The sequence below is a fragment of the Homalodisca vitripennis genome, chromosome 4 (genome assembly GCF_021130785.1).
Source record: "Homalodisca vitripennis isolate AUS2020 chromosome 4, UT_GWSS_2.1, whole genome shotgun sequence".
Taxonomy (NCBI): Eukaryota; Metazoa; Arthropoda; class Insecta; order Hemiptera; family Cicadellidae; genus Homalodisca; species Homalodisca vitripennis.
The window spans coordinates 61,819,255-61,845,402 of record NC_060210.1 but is presented as its reverse complement, the minus strand read 5'-3'; the positions used below and the strand labels follow the sequence as shown (position 1 = coordinate 61,845,402).

Here is a 26,148-nt window from a genome sequence, read left to right as displayed (position 1 = left end):
AATTCATGATTTTACACTAAATATAAAGTTAAGGAAAATAAAATTAACAAACACACAAGTACAACTAAACTGTCAATTATATATTGTAAAAGTTATATGATTTTTTTTAATGGGATTACATAAAAAACCCAAAAAACTTAGCAGTGATAAAAAGAAAAACATTTGGGATGCAAACCCTCTTTGCATTTTCTGCTCGTAAATGCTGATTTTCTTCTTTCTACCACTGTTTTGAAGGGTCATCCACAAGAGAAGTAGTCAATTCTAGTCTGGTGAGAGGTTTGTCTGTGTTAATAAACAAAAAAAGCTTTTAAATAAATAAAACGTTCATTTTTTTATTTTTAATGATTTTTGTGATGTTCGGTTAACCGAATGTTGGCATTTTAACCATAATTTTTAGAACGTCCAGTTAACAGGATGTTGGCACTAAAAGGGTTAAAACTAACATTTGATTCAATAATTTATCTTTAATCTATAAAATCTCGATATCTATAATATAAAATAAGAGAGGCCTGCAGACCCTTTCACGTACGAGGTAAATCTAGAGGAACTTTGACTTGATGTTGCAGCCACAAACCTGAAAAATAAAAAGTATTATAAATTTAACCTAAATTAAAATGTGTTTATACAATAATGAACAAGGATTAGTATCAATTTGTAAGTAAAATAATACAAATATGGCATAGTAACTCCCACAACGTCCTATAGAATAACATAATACTAGTATTAATTCAATTCAGTTCAAACATCTATTCATTTGGTAACATAGTTAGTTACATTGAATAGTAACATAGTATCAAATATAGGTTGCACAATATATTAAAATTTGTAATTTAATTTGTTTAAGTACATAATATTTGTTTTGATTTTATAATTATCAAATAAATTAATGTTCTTAAATTATTTTCTTATTTAAGACTATTTTACATATACATTTAACAACATCTAAACATAAAAAAAACTCCTCAAAAGAGTGCAAGACCTTATTAATCAGATGTTCCTTGAGTTTCCTCTTAAAAGTATTTATGTTTTGGTCTGCTTTAATATTTCGTAGAGGAAATTAAAAAATGTAGATTTAGGATATTTTGCTTTTTTTGCAATAAATTATGTAACTGTGACATTTGGTATTATAATTAATTATGGAAATGTTCTAATAATTTCAAGATTTTGAAATTTTGATTGATATTTAGTATAGTTTTGTAGATATACATTTCATAAATAGTTAGTATACATAATGATATAAAGTGCTTCTTAACTGAGATTTGTGGTTCAAGTTTTAATATTATTCTGATGGCTTAATGGCTTTTTTGAGCTCTTAAATGGAATTCAAATTATTAAAGGAAGTGGTGCACATGAAGAGATACCAAATGCTGTTATAGAATGGATATATGCAAAATAAATATATTTTAAAGCTTTAAAATCACACAAATTTTACATTTTTCTTAAAGAATACAGACTGGAAGTTAATTAAAAACAATTTCTTTAACATGACCAGAGCTGCAGCTAGAGGGCAGCAGAGAGGGGGAGGGGGAGTCATTTGTCCATGGTGGCAAAATTATAGAAGGTCGAATCACTGCATTATCACTTGTGTTTACTCAAAGCTTAATCAGGATTCGTGCAAATCGCTTTACTACCAGATCAAAAAGTACAGATAACGTTAATAAAAAAAATAACTAGTAGAAGTACAATCAGGAGAATTAATTCAAACTAGATTGTTTATTTTTTCATTTGAAATATAAAACAAATTGTGTACGCATAATAATTTCCAGTTATGTAAGTAAGAATAAAAAAGTACTGATTTTTGGTGACTTACAACCAAACTGCTACTTTGAATTCATAACTCCGATACTTGAGATCTGATTAATACCAAATTTTCATACAAGATAGGTGTACTGTTTTTAGTAGGTAGTTTTATTATTATATGAAAACATTTGTTATTAGATTGCCATCTTAATTTTTACTCTTCTGTATGGTTCAAAAAGTCCACATTGATCATGTTCAATGGAGCTAGCTCTTAAATTCATTATCTTGGACTTGTAACCTTGTAAACCGCTATTATAACTTATAGTTTTTAACTCAGATTTCATTGAAGATTTTGTTAAAAGTTTACTTTTGGCTGCCACCTGTTCATTTTTAAGGCACAAACGGGCAGACTACTGAGGCATCACCGCTCTGGTCAGTAAAAGTAAGGCAATAAAAATACCTTTTAAAGTTCAACTGATTCATTATCCTGTCAAGATGACTTGTGTTTTAAGTTATACTGCTGTCTTCTAATCCATACAAATTATTGCTAGTAATATTGTAAAATATCAACATGTTGATGTTTTGACAAATTTTTATACATATTTATATTTAAAGCATAAATTTTTTTATAATTAGAATTTTATTCTTTATGTTGAAATATTTAACCTTGAATCACTTTAGCGAAGTGATAGCGATAGCATTATGTTAAAAAATAATGTTAATTTATTTTCTCTATCACTTAATAATTTATAATAAAATTGTTAATTCTCCCATTGTGAAAAATTTGAAGTATGTAATAAATAACATAAATGATCGAATATATTATTATAAACAACATTTAATTTTTTTTTTTTAATATTTACGTAGAGTTAACTGTAGACACAAAGGTTACCAGTTCATAAATAAAATTATTTTGGTTTGTCCTCATCTTTTTAATAACAAACATAATATTAATTAAGTAGTTCTGGATTACCTATAAGCTGATTTAGGAGTACATTTTTTTTAAATTGCTGGAGTTGAGTGGTGGAAAATTTTGGGCTTGCCCTCCCCCCTGGAAAAAATATATACCTGCAGCTCTGAACATGACTATTCCAATTCAGATTCTGATCAATTTTCAACCATAAGAATTAAGTTGCATTGCTTTCTGTTATCACCTGATTGTTGAAGGTAATATAGTACGGGAGCTAGCAACGTTTCTAAAACAAGAATTTCAGGTCAGCTGAAATTTTGATATGCTGTCTTTCTTGCTCTTTCGGTTGGAGTCCGGGCTATCTGGCTGGCGGTAGTGGTTGCGTTTATTAATGCGCATCTTACCTGCACAGGTAAAAATTCTGGAGCGCTTCGGCAAATGGACAACATGGCGTCAGTCTAAAGTCACATGTTTGTTTTGTGTTTGTGTTATTTGTGATGTTTATTTATTAATTTCGCTACAATCGCCAGTGTTTCTGTAATTAAAAAAAAAAAAAAAAAAAAAAGAAAAAAAAATGAATGATTTTATCTTTATGTCTTTTACAGAAACACATTTCATTTTACCACTGGCGATTGTAGCGAAATTAATAAATAAACATCACAAATAACACAAACACAAAACAAACATGTGACTTTAGACTGACGCCATGTTGTCCATTTGCCGAAGCGCTCCAGGATTTTTACCTGTGCAGGTAAGATGCGCATTAATAAACGCAACCACTACCGCCAGCCAGATAGCCCGGACTCCAACCGAAAGAGCAAGAAAGACAGCATATCAAAATTTCAGCTGACCTGAAATTCTCTCTCGAAAACGTTGCTAGCTCCTATACTAATAGGTATGTAACAAAATTCTTTAGATTGGTGTGTTTTAAAGACTATGATATAAGTGTTTTTAGCATTTATTAGCAAATGGATTTTCATAAAATAATTATTGAGGTGTATTAAATTCTCATTTATCATTTAGGAAATTATCATTACAGTTAATTATCAAACAAAACTCAGTCTAGTAATTTAGTATAACACAATTTGTTTTATAATTAACTGTAATGATTGTATCACTGTATGCAATGCGGTTGTTTTTAGTGATCCAAATCACTAGCCTTAAATTATCAGAATACTTTAAGGTTCAGATGAATATAGAAATTAAATAACTATCTGAATTGAAATTCAATACATATACATAGTACAGTCAAACTTATCTTTGGACTATGGAATTCCAAATACTTACAAGTTGGATGCAGATATATTTGATTGAATATTAATAACATAGTTTTAATATATAAGAAATGCAAAAAAGGATATTATGAGTCAGAAATGAGGAAAAAAGATCAGTATAAGTCTTAGTTGATTTCTCCAAGCCTACATTAATATATTTTCCACATATTTAGAAGAATATGATGTTGTGAGTGAGTAATATTTTGTTATTATACTGTTATAAGTCTAAAATGTTGAAGTTTCCTATTAAAGAATCAGTTAGGTAGATCAGTGAAATATTATTTACATAGTTATCATGCTTTTTAGCTTTTAAACATTGAGCCATATATTCCTGCCTGCCATGCAACGTACATAATGTGTTAATGAAGGAGCATTGACTTTTTAATTAGGAAATATTGCATAAATCATTTGGCCTTTGTGACATGTTTACAATTCCTGGGTTGATTTTTTATGCATTATAAAGAAAGTTTCCTCTAGCTTATAATTTGTAAGTTTTGAAATTAGATGTGGTTTTGAACTTATATTAAAGATGTCCAAAAGATTAAACATTGTTGAATAGGGTAAAACTCAAGGTCATTTAATTACATTATAACTCCTGGTGGGTTGTAACCACCGAACCCTGAGATTCACGAGTGGTTAATACATAATCCAAATTTTTCTGGTTACTGCAGAACAGAGTTACATTCTTTAGAGTGATTGGTTGACTAGGTGTACATTGTTAAAACTATAAGGTAAGAGTTGCTGATATGAACAACCACATGAGTGTGATATCAATGTTTGGTGTACAGTATGGCATTGAGAGTATGCAAATATCATTTATAGGCAACTGAGTGGTGTTCACTTCTAGTCTGAAGTAGGAGAAATAGTCTTTTGGTAAACAATAAAGCAGAAAATTAAACATTAGATCTGGGGTATTTAGTTCATTTAATATTGTATATAATTTCAGATGATTTTCAAAAAATAAACAGAAATTTAAAAAGTAGAACACATTAGCTAGAAACATTACCAGTAGTAATATTTATAATTAATCTGTTCTATATTCCTTTAATTGCATATATGAATGGATTTAAACTGTTGTATTTAGGACATTTGATTTGTTTTGTATTATTAAAATGTTTGAAGGCTATAACACAGTCATTTAATCAGAAAACACCTGGCAGAAACCATTAAGTTGTATTTTACAGTATTTACAATGACTAAAAAGCTTTAGTTTATTTTGAAATGTTACTCAGTCAGATTAGTAATTTGACAAATAATTTTCATGAGATGCATTAAAAGCTGGCTGTAGTAAAATGACCTTGAAATTTCCCCCATGAGAACAAAGTAAACTCATGCAGTTTTACACCCTTAATTTTAGTCGCAGAATCGTGGGAGATATCTCTTTTAAAGATATAACTAAGCTTAATACACATCCAAAAGCTTTATGGTTTTTTCCGATATTTTTACTTTGTTCAGCATATAATGAGCCACAATGGTAGTAAATTAATTTAATATGAAGTGTGTTTTTACAAATAATCTGATCTGTTAATTAAAAAAAGATGAAACTTTTGATAAAAAAAAACCTGTTTCTAGATATTTACAAAAGAAAAGTTAAATCCAAGCCATGCTATTTGTTTGCATTAGTAGTTAGTTATCACTGATAGTCAGACAAGTGTCACTAGATTTGTTTTTTCAAACTCATTGTACCTCTAAAATACACTTCCACCAAATTCTCAAAATAACCCAGGAGGGTTCACTTCTGGCTGGTTTATACCTTCCAGTTGGGCCCACAATGGGCACAGCAAAAACTGATGTGTCACTTAAATCTGGGAAACCTTATGGATGTCTAGGAGTGGCATATCACTAACCACAAACATCAAGATTCTGGGGTGCAAGGGTAATTTGATAAGTGTAGTTTACTGCGGGAGATGTCTGTAGGAATTGATGGAGTTCGCTCCCTAAGAGTCAAAGGTTCTTGTTAGTCTAGAGGATGTGCCACCTCTTGCCTGCTTTGACTGGAGAGGCTGGTTCAGAGCTGACTTCCCTCCTTCTGAGGTAACATGACGAGATTTGTGCCCTAGATTCTTTCTCATGGATCTCGACAGGAGGTGGCCCCTACCCCCAACCTTACTCATCGAGAACATCCTGTCACTGCAGAAGCAGCGCAAAGGTTCTAATAAGACTAGGTGCAATTTATAAGCTTCTTGTCCTAAAAGAACAAACAAATTCTCAACATCAGTTTTTTGTACTGTCTCCCGGAACCATTTCTGACAATAAAAAATTTCATTTGTCACTGTTAAAATGTCATTATATTTTATCAGTTATTAGCAAATAATACAAATAAAATTAAAAATATGATACTTAAGTTTCCAAATTTTCTTCCTGTAGTGATTTTAAACAACACTATCAGGCCATTCATCTTTATCTCAAGTGTTGGTGTTGGTACAGTGTTAGATTAGTTTATTGGAATGCATGCTTGGATTCTTAACATTCTTTGTATCGGGCTTGTAGATAGATTGTGTGACATTGTTCAAATCAATTTAACACTAAGTGCCAACTTTAGATCAAAAATGTTGATTTAACTCAATAATGATAATTGTAAAGCTTTGTAATTAAAATAAATAATATGTGTTAGATGAATCTAGTCTTAGAATTCTGTACAATTTTTCTTTATAACTTTTGAAATTTATGATAACATTTAGATCAGTTTGGTCTTAGGACACTGTACAATTGACATGTAATTAGAATAATTTATAATTACCTTCAGGTCAATTTAGAATTAGGATACAGATACATTTTGAAATGTAAGAACGATTTTAAATTCTGTGTGAACTGAAACTAATATTGCCCTTAGCACATAAAAAGCTTAAAATTACAACTTGAATATAATTTTGTAAAAGCTTTTGAAATGTCATTCTATTATGAAGATATTCAAATCAAAACTTAGTTGCAATAGACAGAAATAAACTAGCTAGGTAAAATCACAATTACTTCTACTGATTAGTAATAATTTATTGTTAATTTGTCAGTAGATATGTTGCAATCACATTCCAAGTTAACACTTAAAAACAGCTATTACTATAAATTATCATGACCATTCTGTATAATATCTGTAACTCTTTTTGAGTTTACTTACATGATTGGGTTTAAAAAGCATACAGGTAAAAAATTGCGGTTTTGAGATATCTAGGTAATTTGGACATTTTTGTAGCAATACCACTGAAGATTGTGTCCATAAAAGTTATTAGTGATATGTATGAGGAATAACTTTCTTTGCATGACTCCTATAGTTTTACATAATAAATTAATATATTTGAATCAAACTTGATAACTACTTGAATTAAATATAATCTAATTTAGTTGTAATTAAATTCATAAAAAACAGAGTAATAATGTTCTATGACTATTCATTTATGTAGTATCTTTTAATTTTTTGAGTACTTACATTTACTAGATCACCAAGAGGATATTATAAACAATTTTTAATTCAATAAACAAGAAAATAATCTTTAAAACGGTAGTTTACATAATTAATGTTTATTTTGTTACAGACATATTTCCAGACTACCTAACTATTTAAAAGTAAGACCCCTGTCATAAAAAGTAATAAAAAAGGTTTGTTCGTGTTGTTGATGCTTTGCAGATGTTTCAACCAGATTATGGTGAGAAGAATAAACTCAAATGATTAAAGCCATTGTATGATAGATTCTGTCTCCGGTTGTCTCTGCTGGAATATTAAGTTCTCCTTGTATTTTGTATAAGGATTCAAATATTTACAATATCTCTTAACAACAGAGCATCAGTTCTTGCACTCCATATGGTGGTCTAAATAGAAAGTAAAGATACTAGAATGTTAGCTGTTTCTTGCAAAATCTTCCAACAAGATTGGCTGACACTGAAGATTCATGCAACTTTTGTACATTTCCAAAGTACGATTTCATTTCTATGGTAGTTTCAAGACCATGTCCTGCACAAAGACTGGGGGAATGAGCTGCATATGGTGTGAAGTAGTCTTAAGGGCTTTTCCTTTAAGGATTTTAGATTTAACACTTTAAATCTCCCACACGTATTACATGGATTGCCATATGCTTGGCCTCTACATGACTGCAAATCTAAGGAGTTCTTAGTACAGTTTTGATTTGTTCTGCAATCACCTCACCCGTCTTTTGTCAAAATCACACAGCTGAAGGAACCTTACATACACACCCCAAGTTTCGTGTTGCTTTGCAGTATATCTAATTATGGAAACTAATTTTTCTTTTTGTGAGAGATATGGCATTTCATCAACAAGAGTATTGTACGTATATAGACACTTTAATTTCATTGGCTATGGTATCACGTACCTTTACTCTACACAACTTTAAAAATTCATTTTGGGTTTGCATGCTGTCATTCTCTTGCAATCAGCTCTTAGTCTGTTCACTGACTCTAAATGGTGTCGAACTTAACTATTGAATTACCTAAGACCTATAAGGTTGATAGATAAAAACCCCCGGTGTCACCTTTGTCCACCGTAGAATGACCTCCTCTGAAAGAAAGGTTTCTCTCAGCAAAAAATAAAACATCTACTGCTGCTTTAAGAAATGCCTTCAACTAATAACACAACTAAGAAGAGAAATTAAGCAAAATGAAGTAATTGCAGACTGTACAACTGAAGAACACAGACCTTACAAGGAGTCAGACACTAATAGACACTTTCCAAAAAATCAACCAGAATCTTCTCTTGATATTACATTACTGCTTCTAGAGATGGCTCAACTGAAATCCAAACAAGACATTTTAGAGCAAGAAGTAAAAAGATTGGAGACAGAGATGACTCAAAGTAAACAAGAAGTAACTTTGGAAGCAAACAAGCAAACTGATCTCACCATACCCCATTCTCTAAAAATCCATAGCCTGTCTACACTTAAGAGAGCCAACACTCCCAATAAAAATAAAACTCTTAACATCAAGAAAAACCACTTCAGCATATCACTACAGATGGCTAAGAGCAAATCAAAACAGCCCATACTCCACCCTGCCAAAAAGGCAGAAGAAACAAGTAATGGAGTAAATCCAGGTTTTAGTCAACAAAAAGGACAATGCTCCCTACCCATGCAACATCTGGAGAAAGATCCAAAATATACTCCAAAGGAAACCTTAAAAAAACCCAAAGTGTTTGGAACTTTTAGAGTACACAAAGGACCTCCAATGACAGCAAAAATTCGTGAAAGCAATGACACTTTTTTAGACTTCTTCAACAAATACATAGGTGAATCTTCAACCGAAATCAAGAGAACAGCAGACACCTACATGAGAACAAATGACAGTACTAATACAATGTCTCAGAAGTCATCAAGTAATTTTTTAGAACAATGCCATCTAGCAAAAACCAAGGACTAGAAATAGCAAAAACTGGCAATGGAAGACAAACACACGACATCCTTAAAATTCTCCACCAAAACACTGACAGAGTAGCCAACAAAATTGATCATGTAAATGAACTTCTAATCAGTACTAAACCAGACATACTTATTCTTACAGAACATGGACTAAAACAACCGCTCCTGCTTAACACACGACTTACTGGATATACACTAATCACATACTTCAGCAGGAAACATCACCAGAAGGGAGGGGTTGCAATATATGCCAGTGAAAACATCTCACTACACTCTGAGGCCATTGACATATCTGATCTTTGTAGAGAATTGACATTAGAAGGTGCTCTAGTAAAAATTAAGACAGAGCATACATGTGTTTATGTTCTGGGTATCTACAGAAACCAGGGAAATCTGGAAGAAGACCTTGAGATGATGTCGGAGATATTAAACAAAATACCGACATCAAAATACCCAGTGCTAATAATGGGAGATATTAATATTGACATTATAAAAAGTGGACCTGACCAAAAACACCTGTCGGAAATTCTCTTAAGTCATAACATGACACGACTGTCTCTTCCTCCTACTAGAATCACGCCTACATCAAAGACCTCCATAGATTGTGTCTGTACAAACCTGGACCATGAATACTTAAATGTGACGATCATTAATACAGCAATATCAGACCACACTGCCCAACTATGTACAATTAGAAACATAATGAAACACAAAGATCAGTCCTTGACTTCAGAAAATAGAATACTCAGTTCGAGAAACATCATGAACATGGGGAGTCTGCTAGACCTACAAGACTGGAAAATAGTTCTCGAGTCAGTCTCTGTAGATGAATCATATGAAAATTTTTGCAAGATTCTGACAAATGCTTTGGACATAACCTGCCCTGTCACCAAGTCAAAAAGGAAAAGAACAAAGCAAAAAGTTTCTGCAGACAGAGAGACAGTTCAACTGAAGAACATTTTCCTTGAGGCATTTGACAAATACAACCTGACAGGACGAGAAGAGGACAAGAACGATGCAATGGCAAAAAAGAAAGCATATGATCTGAAACTAAGAACTGTTAAACGACTAGAAGTAGCAAAGAGTATTGCCCTATCAAATGACAAACCAAAAACACTTTGGAAAATCATTAATAATGAAAGGAAGATGGGAGAAAGAAAAATGCTACCAACAACTTTGCATATAGAAGGACGGGAAGTAAATGAACCAGCTGCCGTTGCGAACCATCTAAACGATCACTTTGTCATGATTGCAGATAACACTCTAAAACAAAATGGTCAGATCAACACTACTTTCCCAGTTCCCCAAAACCAACATCACAACATACCAAGCCTTTTCTTGCACCCAACTACAGAACAGGAAGTAATCAGTGTAATTAACACATTCAAAGCAAAACCGTCTGCAGGGGTGGATGGAATATCAGCAAAAATCGTAAAAGCTTGCAAAGAACAAATCCAGCTACCACTAACTGACATTGCTAATAAGTCTTTTGCCCAAGGAAAATTTCCAGAACTACTAAAAGTAGCAAAAGTCTACCCAAAATTTAAGAAAGGTGATGTAACTGATGCAAACAACTACAGGCCCATCTCCCTTATCAGCACATTTTCTAAGGTGATAGAGAAACTTGTCCTAGCCAGATTATTACAACATTTGTATCAACATAACCTGTTAAACAACAAACAGCATGGTTTTATGGCAGGAAAGTCAACATCTACAGCTATAGTTGACTTAGTCGAAACTATTATTGACCACTTAGAATCTGACAACATTCCTATGGCAATACTCCTTGACTACTCTAAAGCCTTCGACTGTCTGGACCATAATCAACTTCTGGGAAAGCTTAAGAACCTGGGTATTGAGGGGAAAGCAGCTGACTGGTTTGAGAGCTACCTTCTCAACAGAAAACAAATAGTAGAGATTAAACACATGGATAAAGGAACAATTCAGTCTGTGAAATCAAAAACCCAGACTACAACAAGAGGTGTGCCACAAGGTTCTGTACTGGGACCAGTCTTGTTCATTTTATTCACGAATGACTTCTCTTCATGTGTACAAAGCCATTGTACACCACTTATGTATGCTGATGACACGGTGTTACTGCTAGGTAATAAAAATCCAAATATTATAGCAACCACTGCCACCACAGCTTTAAACACAGCAATTAACTATTGTAAACAGAACAGCTTAGTTGTAAACCAATCAAAGACAAAACAATTAATTTTTGGAAACAAAAAACAAACAGTGACAAGACTGCCAGACCTGGAAACTACTGACAGCACCACCTACCTTGGCATCACACTCGATGAACATCTAAATTGGACACCTCATGTGGATAACCTCTGTAGGAAATTAAGCACAGGAATCTACGTAATAAGAAGAATTAAGACCATTAGTGATCTCAACACTGCCAAAATAGCCTACTACTCTCTTTTTGAGACGCATCTTCGATATGGGCTATTGGTCTGGGGAAACTCATCCAAGACAAATGTGCAACGTGTACTTATTCAACAAAAGAGAGCTATAAGGGCACTTTGTGATCTATCACCCAGAGAATCATGTAGGGAAAAGTTCAAGGAGCTCAAAATCCTAACTATAGTGAATTTGTACATACTTGAGACCATAACATATGCTAGAACAAAGACTCTGAATCCACTCAAGACTGGATCACAACTGCACACATACAACACCCGACATGCAACAAACTACTGCCTCCCTGTACACCGCCTGACCAAATATGAAGAGAAGCCAAGCTACATGGGATCCAAGCTTTGGAACCATCTTCCAGCAGCAGTGAAGGGGACAGATGACCAGCACCTGAGACAACGGCTTGGCAACTGGCTAAAAAAACATCCATTTTATTCTCTTGATGAGTTTTTTGTTCTTGATTCAAATCATGTTTAATCACTTGACAATGTACATTTTTATGAATTTATTCCACATGTTATATTTGACGCAAAACTGTTCTTGAAGAATATGTTAATAAAGAATATTGTCTATTGTCTATTGTCTTCCATTTAGTTTCTTCTGAATGAATAGATTTCTTTAATGCTGCATCAATATCATTACTCTGACCTTTCAAAGTGTTCATGAGATCTTTCCATTTTATGTTATTTGGGGGACTCATGACTTTTTACTTTGTCATAGATCTCTTTCTAATAGTTTTTTATACCTCCATTGGCAAATTTGAGTGGTGGTCATTTATAGTCTAAAAAAAAAAAAAAACAATTCAGAAAGCAAAAGTGTTGGCCTAGCCCCATGTAAGTCACAGAAATGTTTACTGATTGCCAAAGTAAACATTACAGGAGTTTAATACGTGGGGGTTCACAGCACCTAATCTAATAGCACCTAATCTCACAGCACCTAAAATTTAAACCGTCTAATAGCACCGATTCTCATAGCACCTAATATTATAGTACCTAATCTCACAGCACCTAAGGAAATGCCCGAGAGTCGCACGGCACCTAAAGATCGTGCTGGAGTTTTATAGCACCTAATATCACACCACCTAAAAGGGAGTGGTGGGGATCGCCGGAGGGGTAGGCCGCCACCACTATCCGTGGCCAGTGGGCGACCGTCCGTTGAGTCGCGTGGTTAGGGGAGAGCTCTGAGTTGGTTATTGACACGTGCTGTGCGGGTTGCATAAAACGCGCTCGCCGGAAGAATTGAAGGCGGTGGACGTTTCGTTTAGGAATTTATATTATGACATATTATGTTATTTTTACCGGATCCCGGCGACCTCTCTCACACACACTAAACATCTCACTTAAAACGTCTACCACATTAAAATATACCCCTTTATTACATCTGAAAACGTTTGACGGCTTAGGTAGTATTAATCTATATATAGCGAAATTGAGATATTTTTGAGATTTGTTATTATTTGATTGTGATAATCAAAAATATGAAGAAAAACACAGTTTTCTTTTCTTTAAGCTTTTCCAATCTCCTAATCCTCCTAATTCAAAAATAATTACAGTTAAAAATATAATATATAATTTGTTGTATGTCTCTTAAAGAACGACATACTTTAATAGTTCTAGAGTTCTAAGTTAATAAAGGCGTAACAAGTTTTTTTTTTTTGGGAAACTCATTAGACTTGTATTTATTTATAAATCACGCAATGCTTTATTACTAATAGTCTTTACTTATGAGTGAGGGTGCAGAACAAGCGAGGTACACAGTAACTGTGCCGGAACCTTACTACATTATGGGCTTAATGAAACACACATACCAACTTGCCCCGTATGCCAAAATCACAAGATAAAATATCGACAGTTTTATTTTCACACAAACCACAACAGGAAAATGTTTTTAAATTAGGCTTGTATGATTCTGGTAAATATATTAATTTAAAGGAAAGGCGATTAAATTATCCATTTACCCAAAACAAATATTTAATTAAAACTTATATTTGTAAATTCACTAACAGATAATTTGAGGGGAAATTAATATTCCTCAAAGCGAAGCGGCCGAATACCTTCCATAATCCTATCACCATCGTCTTTGATATCGGTGTTATATTTTCAACTGTTTACCTCATGTTCACTGACACAGTCTTTCGACGAATTTCTGTCCCTCAGTCAAAATATTAGTAGTCTCTCTACAGCCTCCCCCAGCAATCATTCATTGGTTTCAAGCGTTATCAATAACTATTTTTTTTATTCTCTACAACTTTTCATCCAACAATCAGGCGTAGTCTTTTCCAAAGCTTCTTTACAATTTTGTGATATAATTAATAGTGAGCGACTTATTATTTTTGCGATATGTAAATTAATTTAAGCCCATATTAGTTCAATCGCGTGTGAGCTTGACTGTCACTAGAAGTTCAATTTTTTCATGTCTGAAACTAAAGTGACTCCTTTCTAGTAAACCATCCTGTAATTTCTGCCTTATATCTTTTGCTCATAGGTGCTTTAAATATTTATTTTGAATTATACAGTGTATTATACATAGCAATAACTACATCTTTCATTAATATAATCCACCCATAGGGGTAGAAATGGACTTGGAATTCTTAGAAGACCTTCCTTATGTCCTATGTACATAAAATGTGGCACACACATGCCTCATAACTTTCACAGAAAATCAATAGCGTCTATATGAAGATTAACTACCATAGCGAATGAAATATAAAATTGCAAACCCTAGAAAAAGTATATTATTATTTTTCATCTTCCCGCTATCCGAAAAAAGTTTAAATTTCACGCACGCACGCACGCACGCACGCACACACACACACACACACACACACACACACACACACACACACACACACACACACACACACACTTCTCGTCATATAATTTGATTATACAACGTATGTTAAAGAAGATAAACCTAGATTACTCGTTTTCATGGAAGTAGTACCCGCTATAAAAAACTACGTTTTGCTTTGTAAACTTCCCTTCCTTACTTCCTTGTAAAACTTCCTTTGTAAACTGGGGGAGCCCATTGTCTTGATAATGTTTTTTTAGTCTGCCTAGATCAGGTTATTTCATGCAACATCTTTATTTTTCTTTCTCGGATCGTAATGGGCTTATTTTAAATATTCAAAAGAATACTTTGTCTGAAACATCTAAAACCTTGCTAAATCCAAAAGTACAAGTGAAACATTTTATTTTAATTTTTTCCAGAATCCTCTATTGATGATCTGACAAACCATTTGTTTTCACATGATTGGAATGTCGTACTTAGTAAATGGAAGAGTATTCTCTACCCAAAAACTCGTTCATGCATATTTTCTCCCATTTCAGTTCATAAATAAAACATTTTACTCTACAGTTAAAAAACAACGTTCCACAGTTAGTGAGATTAAAGGTCGAAATCAAAATTATTGGTATAGTGGGGAACTGGACCAAATGAAAGAAATTTTTGTTTTTGGAGAAATCGACAAAAACTTTCTACTAGTGACAGGCTTCGTGTTAACTATTTAAATCTCTAGAAATGTTATAAAAAGTCCGTAAAGATGCGAACTCACAATGTCGCAAAAATATAAAATAGCAGTAACCAATATAAGGCCTGGGGAGAGGTTTTTAACGCCAATATAAGGCGTTTTCGGTGCAGATAAACGAAAATACAAACATTTAGCATCTCAATCGACATTATCAATAAATATCACTCTAGGTAACTTAAACCATTTGTTTTCTCAATTCGGTTAACACCAAATAAAGGGTAGTATCAAAAAGCCTCATGTTAATAGAATGAACTTAATAAGAAATTACCATATTTTGAAAGAAAAACATTTATCTTTGTAGAAGTCTCAATTGATGGAGGTCATTAAAGCTGCCAAAAGAGTTAAAAACTCAGAAAGCAAAGACATTTATAACAAATCTAACAATATATTTTAAAGAATTTACCATTCGTTTTTGAACCCATTAACTATATGTATATCTGCCCGATTCTTAAGAAAGGGTCTAGGAGTTTCCCTGAGAGCTATTGCCCAGTATAAATTTTACCTGTCCTGTAATAATAGAAACTGTTTACATGATGAACCTTTTGCGTAATCTGGAAAATAATATCAATCTAAATTTATTACAATAGAAGAGGTAAATACACCATTGATGCAATTTATTCACTAATTAAGGAGGTCCTAAACACTTTTGAGATTAAAGCCTTTGCTCAGGTAACATATTTTGACTTGAGCAGGGGCCTTAAAACTTAACTATTACGGTATTAATGGGAATCCGGCTTTAAAGAGTTCTTTAAAGACTATTTATCTAACCGCAGGCGAAAAGTTTGTTTCTATTAATGGAAATCGATCCAAACAATTTGGTGATCGGATTGTTGTACCTAAGGGTCAGTCCTGGGCCCTATTATGTTTTTATTATATATAAATTAATTTCCTACCGTTATTAGGTTAAAATCTCTTTTGCTAACGACACAACTCTCTTTAGAATATCCATACAAACTTTGACAAACTACAAGTTCTTGTCAGTGAATCAGTTGAGAAAGCCTCAGTGTGGTTTAAATCAAATGGATCTTTACTAAATGAAGTCCAAAACATTTTGTTTACTTTACGACAAACCCCTACAATTGACACACCAAATTTATTTCTTTTCTTGTGCTAAATTTCTAGGTATATTTTGGTAGAGTAATTTTTTTACTTAGACGTATTATAAATTGTGTTACTGAAAAATATTTTAAATCTGCAGACTATGCATATTTATAATCAATAACAAGGTATGGCCTAATATTATTGGGTAATAGCGCTAAAAATTAATGAAATCATTATCCTGAAAAACAAAGCTATCAGAATAATAACAAAAATCACACCCATTAAGAACACTGTGAACCACTTTTTATTAAGCTTTGGTGGAAACTTTTATAAATTTATATATTTTTGACTCAGTATTGTATATTACACAAAAAACATGTCATCATTAATTTTGAATAGCAACTTGCATAATTATAATAGCAGAAATGAATATAATATTGTTATTGAGCATTGCAGATTGAACAAAAAACAAAATAGGCATTTTATAATTACTCAGAAGACAAATTGCAATATTTGGTGTATTTTTCACGAGGCACTCCTGCTGCGTGCCTCGTAACTGTGCAAGTGTGCCTGATTCAAAGGTCTACACATGTGGTATTTCCTTGTGCCAGTGCACTGAGTGCTGAGACACACTGCATGGTTGCCAGGTTAATCTCCAATGCCCGTTATGTAGGCAAGTGAGCCAGATAATAATTAGAGTTTATTTCTGATAATTATAATTTTTTATATACAATAAAAAACCGAAATTGAAAGCCTATTTTTGTTCTATATTATAAAATTTTATTTCTTTCCTATGTAATACATCCTGTATAAATAGATTACAATGAAATGGATATGTTATTAATAGTATCATATGGAACATTTTTAAAAGGTATTGAGATTGCGTCCTAAACAATTAATAACTTTGATCCTCAAAAATCAGGAAGATTAATTTTTAACAACAATCAGTCTACAAGTAGACTGCGGCAAACTTCTTACGACGCAGTGGGAGACTGAGAGTAGTCGATCTCACTCAGTATATACCAGCAAACAAAAGTGTTAATATACGTTTTTGATGTTGTCGTCTTGCACTGTATGTCATGTTATATGAGTCTTCTGAAGCCTTACTGTATACTTGTTTCTCAGTTTTTTCAAGTAATGTTCTAATAGTCCTCATCCTCTTTTTAAGATTCACGACTTGTTTAACATGGTCTTTTTTAATCTATGAATGTTCAGCTTTGACAATGTAATTTAAACATTAATTTTAAAATTTGTTATGCAATCATTACTAAGAGAGATATTCGCGCCAATACACCAAAATTCAGAGATAGCAGGCTGATTAATAATTTTTATAAAGACTCATAACAAGTTGTTATTTTCTTTGAACAGCCAAAACAAGACACGCTCTTATAAGTGCGTTACTGGCGCAATCTGTAATAAGATATATATCTCACTAATATTATAAATGCGAAAGTTTGAATGTTTGGATATTTGGATGTTTGGATGTTTGTATGTTTAGACGTTAAGATGTTTGTCCTCGAATCACGCTGAAACTGCTATACGGATTGGCGCTGAAATTTGGAACCAGTATAGCTTTTGGTCTGAATTAACACTTAGAGTAGCTGTTAACACTTTCAGCTGAAGTTTATCAAAGAGGCAGAAACATGTGTTTACATTAGATTTGAGTAAATATTGAATTATTGTAAAGTGCTTAATCAGTAGTGTAATGTAGATTGCAAATACGAAGTTATTTAATTTTAAATTTAGATTGCGCCAATGATCAATAATCCATCTAATACAATAGAAATGCTATTTATACGTTGTTATAACAACTGCCTTATTGTATAAAGCTGTGAATGTTGCACATAAACGTAATCTAATCTGGTTAGTTCCTTTAACATTGTGTATGGCCTTTTTTACTATTGTTATTGAAAAGCAAATGGAGATAATATTGCCCTAATACTTGAAGCATATACCCCTAATACATATTTAGCGATCGGTAAAAATATCAAAATCACTTAATCATCAAAATTTAATCTAAGTTAGATTCCGAAACCAACATATGAGACCATTGTTTTGGTTAGCGCAACAGCATAAATCAATTGTGGAACTATAAATAGATTAGACCGGGGGTGAATTTAAACGACCAGAACAGACCCATATTGACCGCAGCAATTTTTGACTTGTACGATACACTTTCGTCATTGGGATAAAAAGGCTAACTCTTATTGTTACTGAAGCCATCGAAGAACGTCAATAAATTAACATGGAATGTGGGAGAGAAATACTAATCTTATAAAAACTGTTTTCACTTTATGACTTCAGGATCCCAAATCTCTGTTTTTTAAACTTAAATCTAAATTGGATCAGGAGATTGGAATAGCTTTGAGTGACTATCGATTATCTCTAGAACTGTTTTATTATGTTATAGAAAAGAATACATAGATCTATTGTACAGTTTTCAACAGAAGATTTCGTGCGAAGCCGCGGTAACTGCTAGTATATATATATATATATAAAAGTATATATATAAGTATATATATAAGTATGTATATATATAAGTATATATATATATATATATATTTAAGTATATATATAAAAAAATTTGCTGTCTACGTATCTACTGATCAAGCCCCGTTCTGAAATTTAATTTATTTTAAAAATGTTTCTGCCTGTTTTACGAACATGAACTGAGTGTCAACAACATTTAAATACTTAGTTAAAATTCGATTATGAAACAATGTTAGAAATAGTTTTCAAATTGTAAAATATTCCAGGCAACTATTTTGATCCACCTCTTATTATAACATTTCTTAACATTTCAACGGATTACTAAAAATTTGTCGAAATAAGAATATGTTGTGATTCATTGGTTATGTGTAATATGTAGGTCTTATTTGTAATCATACTATGGATATTATTTCATATAAGCCCATAAGCCAGATTGAAAGAATTTAGACATCTTCACCTTTTTAAAATGTATACTCATGCCATTGATAGACAACAATATGCACTTTTAATAGAATATTAAAATAATATTCTTAAATCAATTTTTCAAGTTCAAGTTAAAGTTCAATCTTCTTTATTATCTAAAAATACAATTTTACCTCCCAGTGCACCTCAAGCCGCGCGTGCGGGAGTTCAGTTGAATCATAATTACAATAAAGTTATCTTAGTGTTCATTGTCCAATTCATATTTCCATAACAATGTCTTCACTTAAACTAAATTCATAAACTACCAAAGCAGTGTAAATCTAATAAATGGTATACCACGAGATTATTATAATATTACTTAGAATAAAGCAGCATTAACAATATGTACAAAAAATGTAATTATAAGCATTACAAATTTATAAGCAAAAATAAATAGAAAAAAATTGTATGGGCTCCTTAAATTCACCCATTTGTTTCTTAAAAGTAATATCATATTTTTCAAAATTGAGCCTTATAACGGTATCCTCCATTTTGACAAAACTTCTTCTTGCAATTTGGCCAAAATGTCCTTAGTAATTGTTTATTTTTTGCTATTTACTCTTACCTGAGCAGCAGTTCTTACACTTCCATGATTCACGACGTGCTTGTCCCATGCGATTCCATGGTGCTTTCTAAAATATCAGCACACAAACGAAGTGTAGATTTGTTTTACATTGAGAACAAACATCTTGATAACACGGAGAACACCATTGAGTTAAATATTAAAAACTAATATAATCCATTTTTGTACAGTTTGACTTTTTTACTATAAAAAGCTCAGTTAGTTTCGTTATTTTATGGAATGTATTATACAAATTGCAGTTTGACTTATAAGTTTATATAGTAATTGTAAAATAAATATATTTTTTTAATGCAATGTAAAGAACCGCCTATTTATTAACGCTTTATGAAGAATCGAAAGGCTTTATTGAAATGGTTTGTTGTGCGTCCGTCTGTACGATAACTCTTATTATAAAGGCCCTAGTGACTTCAAACTTGGTACATATGCTCTTATTGGTCTAAATAAGAACTCTATGATTTTAAGATAAAGAAGAATCGTATGTGCGCTACCACTTATGTTACACTCTGTCGAGTCTTTCAATGCTTCTAACATCGTTCGGGTTATTTTAAGTAATCTCGTATTTGGTTCACAAAAACATCATATATGTATAGTACTTGTATTCATTATAACACTTATCTAGCAGTTTGGCATGAAATAGCTAGATTTTTTTCGGCTGAAAGTATAAAACTCGTGAGTCAAATTTCACTGTTATAGAACATTGGGAGGTTAAAAAAAGCTAAACTATAGTTCTTCTAAATGGTTGAAATTCCCTATGGATGTTACATTTTAATCCAAATAAATTTGCTTTTTATGTAAGTCATGATACTTACGTGTATAAAATATTTACTTTGTCTGACGTAGGGAAATTGCAGAATAAGTGATGAATGATTTAAGGCTTTGCCTATTTTTATATAGATTTGAATGCAAATTATTACCGGTTTTCAGTGCACGGAATATACGATTTGAACACATTTAATTCCAATGACGATAAAAACTTATATAAAAATGTAAAACACAATGAAATTAGATGAACAAATAATTTACAATATTGGATTATGTGCAAGATTTTGCGGTTTGGCCTAAACATTCATTCAAATTCAAGGTAAATAATTTTTTTTGCCATTATTAGTTGTAATCAACAACCGCCGCACGCCATGCGCACGGACCCTTCTCTTGTGCGAGGAGACAATTGTCTATCTCGTGTCGCCTCGCCTTGTGCTGTCGACTGCTCGCCCTGCTGTAGAGGACAGTAATGGCGGGTCGTCGGGAGCGGGGTGAGGGGCAAGGTTGGATTCTCTCCATCCCCTCTGTCCCCACCAAGGCCCCTTTGGAACAAAGCGAGAGGTGCTGTGACACTGAAACTTGAAACAGTCTCACGGCACCTAAACGAACCGTGGATCGTTGCACAGTACCTAAACTTATAGCGCCTAATATCACAGCACCTAAATGACGACTTTTTTCTGTAGGTGGTATGAGATTAGGTGCTAAAAGATTAGGTGCTATGAAGCCGCACCGTTTAATAACCAGATTTATTTGATTAGTGTATCTCTTAATAGCTGCTAAAGCATTGTATCAATACTTAATGAAATAATTAAAAGTTCTGCCACTTCAAGAACATACTAATAGATTAAATATCAAACATACTAAATATTAGTAATATCTTGAGGTTATAAAAAACTCATGGACTTTAAAACTAGGATTTCTAAAAATTCCCCACTAACATTCTGATGTTTCATTGGCCCTCTCCCTCTCTACAGCCCTATTGATAGTTAACAATAACAGTGTTATTAGGATTGACAGTGAGTAATAATTTAACTTAAAATCCTCAGGTAGATGTAGTTGCAAAAGATGTTAGCTCTAGCTTTTAAAGTTATATAGCGTTTCTTGCAGTGTTGATGAACTGAAACTAATTTACTTAACAGACAAACACACAAGTGCACACACGCACACATATTTTATATATATATATATAAACAAAATCAAGGAATATATTTTCAAATAGTTACTATGCAATAAACATTGATAAAAACTAAAAAAAATTGGAAAAGTTAAACATCTCTAGATGGGAACATCACTTATCTCAGGAATATTTGGTATGCCATTCAAAAAGGCACTTCAGCAAGAAGTTGTAGAGGCCGCGAGTAACAGGTTGTTTAATTATTTTTACGTGATGGTTTTAGTTATTTTTATGAGATTATAAATTATTATATAACTTTAAATTGCTATCGTGCTAATCAGTCACAAAAATGTCAATAACAGTTATTTTTATAGTAATACTGTCAGATATTTTCTGTTATACACTGTGTGCAGTTAAATATCAGGTGATTTTAAAGTATCAGGCAGGTTTACCAACAACCACCCGCTAATAAAAAAAATTCTCTTGAAACAACCACACAAACACGTATTTTATGACTTATTTGATTTAACCCACAAGAAAAGTATTACACATGTATGGTATTTTTGAAATCATTAAAATATCTATTTTCTTTTAATTAAGAAAAACATGAGTCACTGCATAAAAATTATACTTGAACCATAGACCTTCTGCTTGCTGGAAGGAATTTCATGCAGATTCCATGTTAAAAACATCCCATTGTAGGTAGGTACTACCAAGAAAGTTGTGACAATTTTAAAATTTTGACCATAAACAGTATTTTGAGCTCAGTGATTGAACGACACAAACTATAGTGAATTTAACCACACAGCTTTGTCGGTTTTGTTTTGCACAACTTTGTCCTTTTAATCTTTACTGTCTCATATTTTCCAAAATCCATTCAGTCTGAATAAAATTTGAAACTTGATAAATGTATACAGTAAATATAATTATGTATATATTATATAATATATTTATTATAGTTTTGGATAGTTTATTTCCATACATACTCAATGTATAATTTTGTTTTATAAATTTATATTAATTATTTGTTACAACTGCCAGTATACACTGTACGTTTATTCATGATAAAATAGCTGGCAAGTAAATCTGAAGATAAGTATAAATTATTAATTAAATAAATGATTAGTTAGTATGATGTGTGCAAGGGTAGAAGTTAGTCTATTAAAAATACTGTTGACAGCAATCCATTAAAATTCTGTAATTTATATGTAACTGTTGAATTGTAATCATAAATAAATATTAAATATATAAAAGATTACTAAGATTACTTAAATTCCAATTGTCAATTGACTTGAAATTTGAATATAATTGTAAAAGAACGATGGACCACCTAATTTTATTTATAAACCCTCTGATATTCATTTTTGTAACTATGCCCATTTAAAATTTGGTTCAACTCGAATATTTTATAGTGTTGGTTAAAACCTGTATTTCATAAAACAGCCAAGGGCACAAATCTTAACATTTTTAGGGTCTCAAATCAACAAAATTCTCAAGTTTTAAAAATAAGTACGTTTAATTACGTAGACTCACCTAAGCATTAAGTAATACGGTGAGTGCCGCCATCCCAGCGAATCCTGCAATAACGACGATAAGCTGGGCAAGTTTAGCTTCCCCGTGGTTGTCACGCTTCAAGATCTCGAAGAACACCACATAGAGGAGGGTGCCGGTGGCAACACCTTGGAGCAACACCGACAGCAACTCCGTCAGGTGGTCGTTGTCTGAGGTAGACATCAATAAACCCATCCCGATTCCGAACGGGGAAGCACACGAATATATGAAGGCGTAGAATATTGACAATGGCAGAGATATGTGACCGGATACTAACTCTATGCCAATACAAAACGCTAGGACACATTTGTGAGTAGCCACAGCAGCCAGAAGATACCACACAGCTGCTACAGAACTCTCAAGACCGATGGCGAGACCCTCGAACCCCTCGTGGACTGTGAGGGCGAGGACTATAAGTAGCTCTCGAAGTGACGGAGGCGAGGTCGTCACCAACGTGTGATGGTCTCCAGTCTCGTGATCGTGGTGTTGGTGGTCATGGTCATAGTGGAGATCCCGACTTTGCTCTTCATGGTCCCTATTGTGGCAATGTTTATGACTGTGAATATCTTCCTCCCGTTTACTTACACAGGATGATCTGTGCGTCTTAGTGTCCCTCGAGATGTTTTTAGTATCTTCTTCACGTGGAGGAGTAAAAGTCACTGTGATTAGATCTTGCTTTATGATGTGTCCGTAGTCCTCAGAAAGCGTGGCCTCAGAATCTACTAAAACGGCCGATGAAATATTTAAAGTAATATCACGGTCTTGAGTGCCTCCCTGTTTAGCGTGATGGGAGTGAAGAATTTTGTGGGCGACTTCTTCAACGATGTACATGATGAAGAAACCACAGCACATTATAAGCTCTGGCAAAGGTAACGGAAAGTCTTCGGGGATCTTTCCTTTGCGCTGAAGGTGTTCGATGTTTTTCGTTACCTCTGGGAGTAGGTGAAGAAAAGTAGTACACAGCAGAACACCTCCACCGAACGACAGGAAAAGAGAGAGGATGAAATCCATGCGAGTGTTTCTTGTCTCGATCTGCGGTGGATGCTTGGATGAGATCCTGCGCCCGATGAGGACCGGCACCATGGTGACGACGAAGGCAGCACTGCCGAGCGCTACCATCGACGTTGCCTTAGCAACGAAGATGTTCTGTAAGTCTGCCGCCATTCCACTACCGCGATCCGCCTCGGTCTGCCGACTGTAAGGTACACAGCTGATAGTAATGGCCTCTCCCCACCACCTCCCGCGACATGTCGCCTGTCCGTTACTATTACATGCAATTCCGTGCCTTGACACCCGATAATGTGCTGCTACGATTAGATCCTAGCCTCTCTCGATAACATGATACGCTATCAACGTTATTATTGTTTGGTATCTCTTCCTCAGATAGCCTATCAGCTTGTTAAGTTCCCTGTCACTATTAGCCACAGCAGTGTAAGAAATGCGTTCTGTGTAAGGAGGGCGAGAGAAATATTCTGTATGTTATTTCATCGGAGAGAGACTACTCGGATCAACCTGTAGTTATTAAATATTATATATTATACAATGGGTTTATACAATGTGGGCCAAGAATGCAAAGACACGGTGAAAGAGCGTAATTGTCCAAATCAAAACAAGAATATTTCTCGAATAAAGATGTTTAAGTTTAAATTGGAAATACTAGTAATTAATATAAGCATTATAAATTATTATTTATTAAGATAATGTGCAATTATTATAAATTAAATTTAGTTTAAGTTGGTTCAATACAGTTTTCTTTGTGTTATTCTGTTTTTAATTTTTAGAATAATTTCTCATGAATACAGAACAAATATGCAAACAATTGTGATCACTCCTCGACAATTTAAAATAGAAAGTTTGGGCAATTATGCACAGTTTAAATGTATAAAGGTCAATAAGATCTTTAAATAAGACGATCCTTGCCGAGGTAAATTGCTAATTCCAAAAACGAAATCCTGAAAACACAGCAATTTCAATACAGGAAAATTAAATAAATGATTGATGGCTGAGTAACAATCTCGTATGTCGTAGTCAATAGTTTGGAAAGCCGTGGACAAATGCTTTAAAATGGTCTATTTTTATGTTATACATCACGTTAGCCATGTGTGAAGAGGTACCTGACGCAGACCAGAAAGATGGTTTAGGCTTGAAAACAAGACAGTTTATCAAACTCAAGAGAGCCGTGAAGGTTTCCATACAAAATATTTACTTGGTAACCTGTTGACTTTAATTCGTTTATATACCATCGAAGTCTGCAAAGACAACCTCCGAATACACAACCGCAGGCCGTCAATAATTTACATAAGCACCCTCTCAGTTGGTGTCAAGCTGATAAACTCACAGATTACGTCAAAAAACCCCAAATCAACCTCGGGCCCAATTGAAGCACTATCGGTGGAAATTACGATTTATTTGGAATAAAGTAAACCAAAAGGCAGGTCTGATATCTTGTGTAAATGATTAGTTTGGCGTTATTGTGAGCAGTTTGAATGGCTGCAAGTGATTAGATTAGGATTTTAACTTTTAATAGTCCTTCCGGCTCAGACGGAAGAAGTAAGTAGATTATGTGGTAACTGCAATATTAATATGGAATAATTCAGAAATAAGTACAAAAACAATTTTTCTCCAGGCCCATAAATGACCGAGTTGTTAATTTTTGAACGCCTGCTATTATTGGAACGAAATGGCTTACCGATGTAGCCAATGAATTTAGTCAAGACATTTATAAGGTCGATTTTTGTACAACATTTATATTATTTCAGAATATATTCTACCACTTCTTGGTGAATTATTCTTAAGTACAAATTTATATGCAGTCGATATCTATCTTAAAAATCGTTCGATATACAAAAAAACTGTCGTTTTTAGCAGAAAACCATTGACTGTTTTGTACATGCTAAACACTTTTTAG

The 26,148-nt window shown here is 33.2% G+C and overlaps 2 protein-coding genes across 2 annotated transcripts; one reads left to right on the top strand and one right to left on the bottom strand.

Annotated features, from left to right (window-relative positions):
* Positions 1-449: 449 nt before the first annotated feature.
* Positions 450-24,529, bottom strand: LOC124359369 (zinc transporter ZIP1-like). The gene is made up of 2 exons (XM_046812060.1): positions 23,223-24,529; positions 450-574 (listed from the first exon to the last, which is right to left on the bottom strand). Exon 1 carries the CDS (start codon positions 24,402-24,404, stop codon positions 23,223-23,225), a length of 1,182 nt encoding a protein of 393 aa, XP_046668016.1. The 5' UTR covers positions 24,405-24,529; the 3' UTR covers positions 450-574.
* On the top strand, positions 8,653-12,185 carry LOC124361047. Its single transcript, XM_046815083.1, has 2 exons — positions 8,653-9,241; positions 9,427-12,185. The coding sequence occupies exons 1-2, from the start codon at positions 8,653-8,655 to the stop codon at positions 12,183-12,185; spliced, it is 3,348 nt and encodes a 1,115-aa protein (XP_046671039.1).
* Positions 24,530-26,148: the final 1,619 nt, after the last annotated feature.

Excerpts from the sequence above, each read along its gene's own strand:
- LOC124361047 (XM_046815083.1), top strand. The coding sequence starts at position 8,653 with ATGGCTCAACTGAAATCCAAACAAGACATTTTAGAGCAAGAAGTAAAA. Across the intron at positions 9,242-9,426 it reads AATGTCTCAGAAGTCATCAA|AACATGGACTAAAACAACCG; the intron begins GTAATTTTTTAG and ends TTATTCTTACAG.
- LOC124359369 (XM_046812060.1), bottom strand. The coding sequence starts at position 24,404 with ATGGCGGCAGACTTACAGAACATCTTCGTTGCTAAGGCAACGTCGATG.